Source organism: Perissodus microlepis, chromosome 14 (assembly GCF_051167445.1).
Source record: "Perissodus microlepis isolate ML-2025 ecotype Zambia chromosome 14, ASM5116744v1, whole genome shotgun sequence".
Lineage (NCBI taxonomy): Eukaryota > Metazoa > Chordata > Actinopteri > Cichliformes > Cichlidae > Perissodus > Perissodus microlepis.
In genome coordinates, this window is record NC_140474.1 from 20,864,244 (window position 1) to 20,873,628 (window position 9,385).

A 9,385-nucleotide genomic window follows, 5' to 3' on the forward strand; every position below is an offset into this window, starting at 1 on the left:
TTTGGAGCAAAAAAGAGGCACTGACATAGTCCAGACGAACAACATGCATGGGCTCACACATACACAGGAGCATGACTAAAGAGGATAAAGAGAAAAACAGTTTTATACGCATGCGGGCGACACACAAATAAGAGTGCACCGGACACAATAACATGCACATAGCCAGTACTGCTGGAAGTCATCAAACCCTTCAGTTACTGCAACAACTTCCCTTTTCCCTAAACCCATTTCCTGCCCGATGAGGGTCACTCGCCAGCTACTGCTGCTGTCACTAAGGACAATCAATTGAAAACAAATGAAGAGCAAACGTAACTGATGTAAATATTATTATCAGTGAAACCAAAAACAGCCCTGTGGACTGGATGCTGAAGCTGTGGAGCCGCACGCAAAGCTACATAATTGTTTGTTGTGAGCAAATAAAAACAACAAGGCTCAGATTCCTGAAACACAGACACAGCGACAAATCTCAAGTAACCACAACAGTCGCTATGATAAGCAGCTGATGATGTAAGAAAACTGAAGTCTCGGACGTTAGGTCTGCACCTTCCTGTCCTTCCAGGCCTCAGACTCCATGAGGTGTGCTCTAAGCAAGAGCAGCCATGCATGGCAATCAGTGACACACACACACACACACACACACACACACAGCTACCTTTAAATTGTCTACTCAAATTGAGTAGAAAAGCTCCATATAAGTACCATTTTTCTTTAAAGCTTTCCCATGTTCCCTTCAGTTTCTCTTGACAGTTAGTAACCTTTATATTCCAATGATACAACAAGACAGACGGTCTCTCCCGGTGTTTAGACAGCAATAAGTAAATGTAACATTACATCAAACATCCACACGCATAAACCCAGTCTGTGTTTGGGAGAACTGTTTATTACATCCCCCCTCTATGATTCTGGCACGGAGACAATCGAAACTGGATGAAACAAATAAACGAAAACAGACTCGGCGGGCTTCAGTCCATTCCTTAATGCCCTTTGTCTGCAATCCGTTTAATCAAACTAATAACATCCTCTGATGTTTGTTTAAACACAGCTCGGCCTATAATGGCTTCTGTATTGTAAGGTCTGCGTCCAAACGTGCTCCGAAACTAGCTATACGGGTCCCGAATGAAAGCGCTTCATAAAAGCAGAGATACACACAGGCACTGGGTGCAGCTGCACAACTGTGAGAGCAATCCAGCAGTGCGATGCTAACAAAAACAACAAGAGCTCTTACAAGACTGGTGGAACTAGAAAATAAATGTTCAATATTCTACCAAACGTTTCTCACGCTACATCTGTGCTACCTCGAGTAACAGGGAAACAGTGAACCTCCAATTTTGAAACATAAAAACTGAAAGTGTGTGTCTGTGTTGTAATACTGTGTGTGGTGTTCATGGCTTCTTTTTTGCAGCTAACAATGGCACATTTATATAATTGTTCAGGGAAGAAGGTGAGCATTTGAGGTTAGATCATCCAAACTCAAAGATGTCAGGTAAAAAAAGAGAAAATCCATGAATGAAAGGTAACTCACCACTTTAGGCTTGGCTCTCTGTGGCGTGGGCGCAGATGGAGCGTCCTCCTTCTTCTGTGGTCCGGCTTCTGCCACTCCAGTGGGGCTGGTCTCGCTGGGTCCCTCTGAAGCTGACACTGCGCCGTGTGCTGAAAGCCCTCCTGGGCCCTCGGGGTCCCTTTCAGAAGTGCTCAGATCAAGGATGTATTTCTGCGTCACATCCTCCAGCGAAGGGGCCTCATCTCCTGAAGGCCTGCTTCCGGGCGGGGGTTCTGTAGTGGATTGGACGGCAAAGTCTACCTCCTTGAGGGGCTGGAGTTGTGGAGGTGGGGAGATGGGGATGAAGGTGGTGGGCTCGTTGGTGTGGCGGGCATGCTTGGGTATGGTTTTGGGTTTGGACTGCAGTGGCAGTGGGGAAAGAGGAGATGCGAGCTTGGTTTGGTCGCTGCGGTCCTCGTGCCCCTCTGAGCCCAGCTCCGCCGGCTCAAATGGATCCTCAGGAGGGGAGAACGTCAACCTGTTTGGACGTTTTCTGGTGGGCCGACGATTCATTCTGGGAGACAGAGCTCCTGCTAGTTTAAGGTCAAAGTTAAACTTCTGGACCTCGTCCTCTTCACCTTGGTCTATGACATCACCATCTTCATCATCGTGGTATTCGGAGGGAGGGGTGCTTTCCGACAGGGAGCGAGCCTTTGTGACTTTATTACTGCCATTCGGCTGCTGATGCAGATGCGCGTGTTTAGGTTTAACTTCGGGTTCCCACAGTTCCTCTCTCTGCTCGCTCAGGATTGGCTCGCTGCTGGAAGGTGGAATCTGGCCCAGGTGCTCCAGCTCACTGATTGGCTGAGTGCTGCCAGTCTGACCTCTGCACTGGGGGTCATTTTGAGAAATAAAAGGGGCATCACTACGGCGACTGGGGTCACTGAATGACTTCTTCTTGGGGGCTTTGCCATTGCTGTGCTCATCTGCCATCAGTCTGTCCATCGCACCTGGCTCAGCCACGATGTTCCTGATCACCCCACTGTAATCCCGAATGGCGTCATCACGGAGCCCGCCATCACTGCAAACTGACAGGTCACTGGCCACGCTGCCTTTATATTCTGACAGCGTGCCCACAGAAGAAGCTTCTGGAGCACCTCCCCCTCCACCTTTGACAGATAAGGATCCTAACAGGTTGCTGTCCACAGAAGAAAAGTTGTTGTTCCCCTCTTCTGCCACAGAGCAGCGCCGCTGAGGCATGGGGTCACTGAGAGAGCGGTAGACTGTAGACTCCCCATTTCCCACAGCTGATCCTGTTGTTGACTCTGCATTGCTGCCATTACTGGAATCAGAGCCCGCGTTACCAGAGGGGGAGAATTTGCGCCTTCGACGGACAGCATTCGGGGTTGCGGGGGTTTCAGATCCTCCCCCTCCTCCCGCAGTGGCTGCTGACCCCCCGGCACTGTTACCGTGGATCCCCTCACTGACGTTGGCAATACCAGCAGCAGTGTTCTGCTCTGTGACAAGGCTGTCATTCTCAGCCACACGGGCAGGAAGAGGCACAGTGCGAGGCGCGCTCACCTCATTCAGACGATTTGCACAGCTCAAGCTGTTCTCTGTGATCTTTTCTCCCTCCTGCTTAAACCCGTCCACCTCATGGAGCACAGACTGCTTCCATACAGTGACCGGCTGCTCTAGCACATCCCATGCTATTCTTGACCCCAAATCGACCCCTTGTGAGCCCAAGTATGACCTATCCGAGGGGTCGCCGGGTCCCGTCTCAGGCTCCGTCACAATCCCTTCATCTGTTAAACTCGACTCAGGGCCCGAAAGTTCATCCACAGAGCGGTCGTAGAACACGCTTTCATCCGAATCACCCTTCAGCGTGACTCTCTCCAGCTCTCCACTCTGTCTCTTTGACTTCTCCCAGTACTCTGTGCCCCTGCTGTTTAGCTTCTCCATCTGCATACTTTGTTTATCTCTCTCACCCCTCTCCCTCACCTTGTTCTCACTCTCCCTCTTATGTTTATCCTTGTCTTTTGCGTTCTCAAACCTAGCCCCTTGATCTCTCCTTGCCTCATCCTTTATGCCCTCCCCAGCCTTCTCCATCTCCTCGATTGTTTTCTTAAACTTCAAACATTCAGCCATAGAAATACTGTCACTTCCTCTTACAGCTACACAATCCTCGTCATCATCTTCCCTCGTGCTCATCTGGCAGATATCTCTAATGACCTGTCTGGCTTCCTGCACATACATGTCCTGCACTGGCATCGCTTCATCATCATCAAAATCACCATCAAATCCATAATCCCTCATTCTGCGCCCTCTCCCAACCCTAAAATCTCCACCATCACTTTCTACTTCCCTGTCTGACACCACCACCCTCCCTCCACTGCTCTCTCCATCCGAATCAAGCCGCTGCTCAGAGGAGCTCCTCTTTGTTGGGCCGCTTGTCAAGTAACACCTGGTGGCAGGAGCAGGTTTGTCTGAATAAGTAAAGGATTTCGCACGCCGCAAAGTGGCTGTCAGGTCTTTGAGAGATGGGCGACGCCCTGAAGATAGCAGGGTCCCGCCGTGAGCCCCTGAACCAATCCTATACACTGATGATGACCCCTCCCCAACCCCTGATCTATCCCCTCCACTTGATTTATGCACCCTCAGGCCCGGCAGGTCAGATTTGAGAAAGCTTAAGAGCGTCATAGTTTCTGAGGTGATATCAGGGTTGGATGTGGATATCTGGTGTTTCTCATTATCATTGACCTTACCCCCTGCTGTGATTTTCCTTAATCCCACGTTCTCACCACCTCTCTTCCCTGAAGATAACCCACTTTCTCTGGCAAGTGCACTAGGCAACGGTGTTACAGCTGGCACAATCTTGGGGCGCACACGCACAGGGGCACGGGAGAAGTTGTCCCCATGGCCGAAGCTCGGGGAGCGGTACATGGTAAAATTCCCATGGTAAGTTTTACTCAACACGGAAGACGCCGCCACTCTACTAGTGCTACCTTCTGCTCCCCTCGCATTAAACAACACATTAGCTGCACGGTTGGCACAGCCAGCCAAGTCCTCCTCTTTCAGTGTCTCGGTGCTTGAGTACCGGCTGCTGCAACGTGACTCGCCGGGGCTGGACAGAAATGGGGGTATGCTGACCTTTGACACTCGCGACACACCCGGGAGCGTCACTGAGGTCACAGGTGAGGTGATGCGCTCCCACTGCTGCACTCTGGCTCTGTGACTGCTGGGTTCTCGTGCCGAGTGGCTCCGGGTTACCGCCCCGCCAAATTCCCCTCCTGTGTTTTGCTGGTGCTGCCTCTCTAGGTGCTCCATCATCACGGCCGCATCACTGTCACTGTCTTCTGATTCGCCATCATGATCGTCGTAGTCATCACGGCCTGTTATTAGAGCAGCCCCGCTGACTTTCTTCTTCTTCCTCAGCGAGCGCCGGCGGACTGCCTCTCGGCAGTGGGGGCCTAAGGAACCAGGACTGTCCTCCTCGCTGCCTGAAGACCTGCCAATGGCCTTTGTGCCCCACCAGCCATTTTTACTGTGGGATAAATAGCTGCCTGCTCGCTCTGTGTCACCCCTCTCTCCTGCTCGGTAGGAGACAGACGGAGAGGGCTTATAAGAAGCACTCCAACTGCCTCCTCTTTTTCTCCTGGTCTGCTCCTCCTCTTCGTCTCCAGAGCTAAACCTCCAGCGGGAGCTGAGGGGAGAAGCAACTTTCGCTGGGTGTGTTAACTCAGTGGAGGGAGCTACAGTGGAGGAGGAGGAGAAGGAGGAGGCGGTAATGGCTTTATCTGGAGCTGGAGCAGAGGAGAGAGAGGAGGCGGAGGGGGCTGGAGCTCTAGAGGAGCTATGTAAGGAATGTAAACTATCCCTGGGCAGCCCGACCCCCTGTCTATCCCTTCTCTCCCTCGCTGTCGGCTGGTGAAGAGAGGAGGAGCAGGAGGTGGTGTCCGAGCTCTCCGATCGACTCCGAGACGAAGCGGGACAGGGTTGAAGGTCAGGGTTAGGGTCAGATGTCAATCCTGTCGATCTGGGGGCCTGAGCTGCCGCCTCAGCGCTGGGACTATGAGACCTGTATGGAGATGATTTAACCCCGTGGTAGCGACCACAACTGCTACCAGAAGTGTTTCTGCCAGACACTCTGTTACTCTGACTGTGCGCCTCTACGTCTGCCTCCTCATCATTTGAGTGCAGAGAGTGGTCGGCTTTGGAGTAAAAGCACAAACCATAGGTTAAAGTCTCTTTAGCAGCACCGCTCTCTCTGCTCTGTACTCCAGCTAGGCACTTGTCATGAAAGGGCAGGTCACAGCCTTCATTAGCTGAGCTGCAGGGACACAGTCTGTGTCTCTCAGAGCTGCAGGTGAGCTCCTGCAGGTGGCCTCGGCCAGCTGCCTTTAAATCCTCACAAGCTTCAACAGTCTTGCCCTGCTGCAAAGGCTTGCTTTGCCTCTCATCAAACAGCTGTCTAATTTTAGTAACACTGGGCCACTTGTCAGAGTGCAGGGGGTGAAAGTCAGTGTAGTGTGTGGCGTGATAACTTCTGTGGGCTTTGCAGGGTGGAGGAACCCCTCTACTGCTAACATCCTCCTCTTCATCTGGAGTCAAAGTCTTTGTGAGCTCAGAAGGAGGTGCATTAATCTGGGAATAGTCTCTCTTACCCGACTTGCCGCCGCTGTCGCTTGATAAACTTCTAAAAATCCGCTTGTCGCTTTTCCTGTCCGAGTCTGAGCCTGACACAGAGTCGGTGCCCGAGTGAAACTTAAGCGCTTTGCTGTCTGAAAGAGGCTCTGCTGTTGCGCTGTCACTATCCTGGAAATATCCACCACCGACACCGCCGCTGTCCTCGTGAAAAGTTTTCCCAGGTGGAACCCGGTCACTCCTGGAGCTTCGGGCCCGGGGAAAAGTGCTGCTCCCCCGCGTGTCCGCTGCACAGTCTCCCGGCGAGGCTGTGTGCGTCCTGGCGGAGCCGCTGCTGTTACTCCTCCTGCTGCTGCTGTTGCTGAACTTCTCAGTCAGCTCGCGGATGGATGGAGAAATGAAGGAGAGAAGAGAGGGAGAGCCTCTCTTTGGCTCTGCGGTTAGGAGGCTGGCGGTGGTGGCAGAGATTTTGGAAACTTTTCTTGACACACTGACATTACGCGTCGTCGTCGTCAAGGGCTGCTCTGCTTTGCTGGGCTCCGGGGGAAGGGCGACGCCAACTGCCTCCAAATCCCCTGATTTGTGTGGCTGCTCTTCCCTCCTGTTGGCGCCCCAGGACCCCAGCTTTCTGAAAGAGACGCTGCGATACACAGCCGCATTCTTCTCCTCGCTTTCTGCCATTGTTCATGTCTTTTGTTACGGCTCTCACACACGCATTGGCAACTCCACGGGTAGCTGTTACACATCCAAGCACCTTTTCTTAGTTGTGGTCCATCTGCAGTTTAACCTAACAGCAAGAAAAAGGGGGGAAATGAGTGCTGGCAAAGCTTCATATTGCTCTGTAACGAGGTTAGTTAGGTGATAAATAAAGTGTTCAGTGAGTAAAGTAGGTGAGTGCTGCCCTCTTATCAAAAACTTACATGTTGTCGATTCCCGAAACCGTATCCGTGCCAAGAGGGAAAGCGATGCAAGTTTTTTTTCTTCCTCTTCTTTGGCCCCAAATCTTCACAAACACAACTTCTCCATTGTTTTCCTCTCACTGTTTCTAAACGTGTGCCCATCGCCAGGCACGGGCCCTGCGCATCATTCCCTAATAATTCCCAAACTGTTTATGGACTCCCTGTTTTGGCATGATTTGCTTTTCCGTGACTTATGTTGTTTTTTGCATGTAAATGCCTGAGATAGAGGCAGAGAGGGGGTGGCTGGGCGGGACCAGGGGTATAGGGGCAGTCATAGCCCCCCTCGGGGATTGAGAGGAAAAGCTTTTTTTTCCCCTTTTTGATAGGAGAGGGGATATACTGTGGACTAACAAGATGTAATTATAGCTCTTTCCCTTGCGAAAAAACCCCAACACACACACACACACACACACACACACACACACACACACACACACACACACACACAATTCTAAGTGTTTTAGACACTCCAAAATATTTATTTATTATTCAATACCTACAATTTGGACTTGCAACATCTTTATGAAACCTAAAGGATGTCAATGAAACCATAGGTGCTGATTTCCGAGATGCATTCAAGGTGTTACGTTTAAAAATCAGCCTTCAGGGGTAAAAAAAAATTCACAAAGGAAGCCAAAGAGTTTGAGTTACTGCACAGCTCCAGCAAACTTTGGTGTGATGGTGTTTGTGAATTACTGTGTCAGCATTCAGGGGGAGCTGGTGGTGTTGGTGTAGTGGTGGCAGGGAGGATAAAAGTTTTCACTCGTGCACAATAACCCCTCTGTGGTGCTTCCCATGTGGCTGTCTGGTTAACAGGTCCTTTTGTTCCAACGGGGGAATTCTGTTTCACAGGCTGTGAGAAAAGTACACGCTGGCTGCAGCGCCCCCTAAAGGCTCACTCGTAACACGTCAGGTCAAAGGTGGAGGTTGATGGAAGAACCCAAACGAGCCCGGTGAGGTCAGCCCATCTATCTGTGATGGCATGATGCATTTAAATTGAGGTCATTTAAATGTAAATGACCTCGCGGGGTCCGAATGTGTTTTGGATTGAAAGGATTTCTGGAGTTTGTTTGATTGTTTTTGTGTTTGTTAATGTTTTGTTTTTTTTAATTCCAGCAAGAAACATTTTCAGGAAATCCCCATCTGCCTTAGTAATTCACTCCTAACCAACCAATTATTTTTCTTTAAACACAAACAAATAGGAAGAAGCAGTGCTGATACAGGAATTGAAACATTTCTTAATAATTCAGACTAATTCTCTATTAGCTCAAAATCTTTAAGAAAGTTTGTTTGCTTTTTGTTTTTGTTTTTTTTAAGGTTCTCCAAACTTTTGCAAACTTGTTAGTTTTTTTTATTTTTTTTTAATTGTATTTCAAAATACACAATATTTTTTTCCGGTGGAGCACCAGTGTGTGTTGAGTTTTTGTTCTGTAAGTTTGTTTGTTTGTTTTTTCACCAAAACCACTGCATTTACATTTTTATTCTAGCATGTAAAAGTATGAGGTTCACTAATATTTATTTTTATGTCCTTTTGGATACAAACAGCATTGATCTGGTTCAGATACTCTTCTCACATCTCTTCACACATTTTTTCCATGTCTCCACACTGCTGAACACCGAATCAGAGTTCCTTTAACTTGGAAACTGAAGAGGAAACTGCAGCGGGTGGTGAGGGCAGCAGAGCGGGCAATTGGCACTTCACTAACCCCCCTCAGAGGCATCTATACTGGCAGACTTCAGCAGAAAGCCAGCATCATCATCAAACACCCCTCGCACCCTGGACACTCACTCTAGGTGCAGTGACTCCCAAACTAGGCGAGTGGCTCCAGCAGATCCCGAGAACAACATCGGAGATCTCTGTCCAGGAGAGCGCAGTCCTAGGAACAGCTAAGATACTGTGCAGGACCCTCAAGCTCCCAGGCCTCTGGTAGAGGACCTGAGCTTGAAGGATTAACCGCCCACAGGGGCGAGTGGGGAATTTATTATTATTTTTTTATATGTAAGCATGTATGTGGAAATATGTGTGTATGTACGTAGGCATGCATATATGCATGTATATATACATATATGTATGGGTGTATCTGTATGTATGCAGGTGTATGAATAAATTGTACATATCTTTCTTGTGTAAATGTAAATCTGTCTGTGTTATTATGTAAATACTTACTTACGCTATTGTGTATTTCACACGGAGAGATGCCAAACTGCCTTTCATTGTTCTTGTAACAGTGACAATAAAGAGCTATTCTATTCTAATCTATTCTGTATGGCTAATACTGGGCCAGATCCCCTTTTTGTCTTC

The 9,385-nt window shown here is 49.4% G+C and overlaps 1 protein-coding gene across 1 annotated transcript in view; it reads right to left on the minus strand.

Annotated features, from left to right (window-relative positions):
• The window catches only part of arhgef17 (Rho guanine nucleotide exchange factor (GEF) 17), a 67,916-nt gene extending 60,635 nt beyond the window's left edge, over nt 1–7,281 (minus strand). Inside the window, exons 1-2 of the mRNA XM_084949911.1 lie at nt 7,045–7,281; nt 1,523–6,911 (exon numbers count right to left, since the gene is read on the minus strand). Coding sequence (XP_084806037.1) covers nt 1,523–6,805 — 5,283 coding nt within the window. The 5' untranslated portion in view covers nt 6,806–6,911; nt 7,045–7,281. The remainder of the gene's footprint in view (nt 1–1,522; nt 6,912–7,044) is intronic.
• Between the last annotated feature and the right edge of the window lie 2,104 nt (nt 7,282–9,385).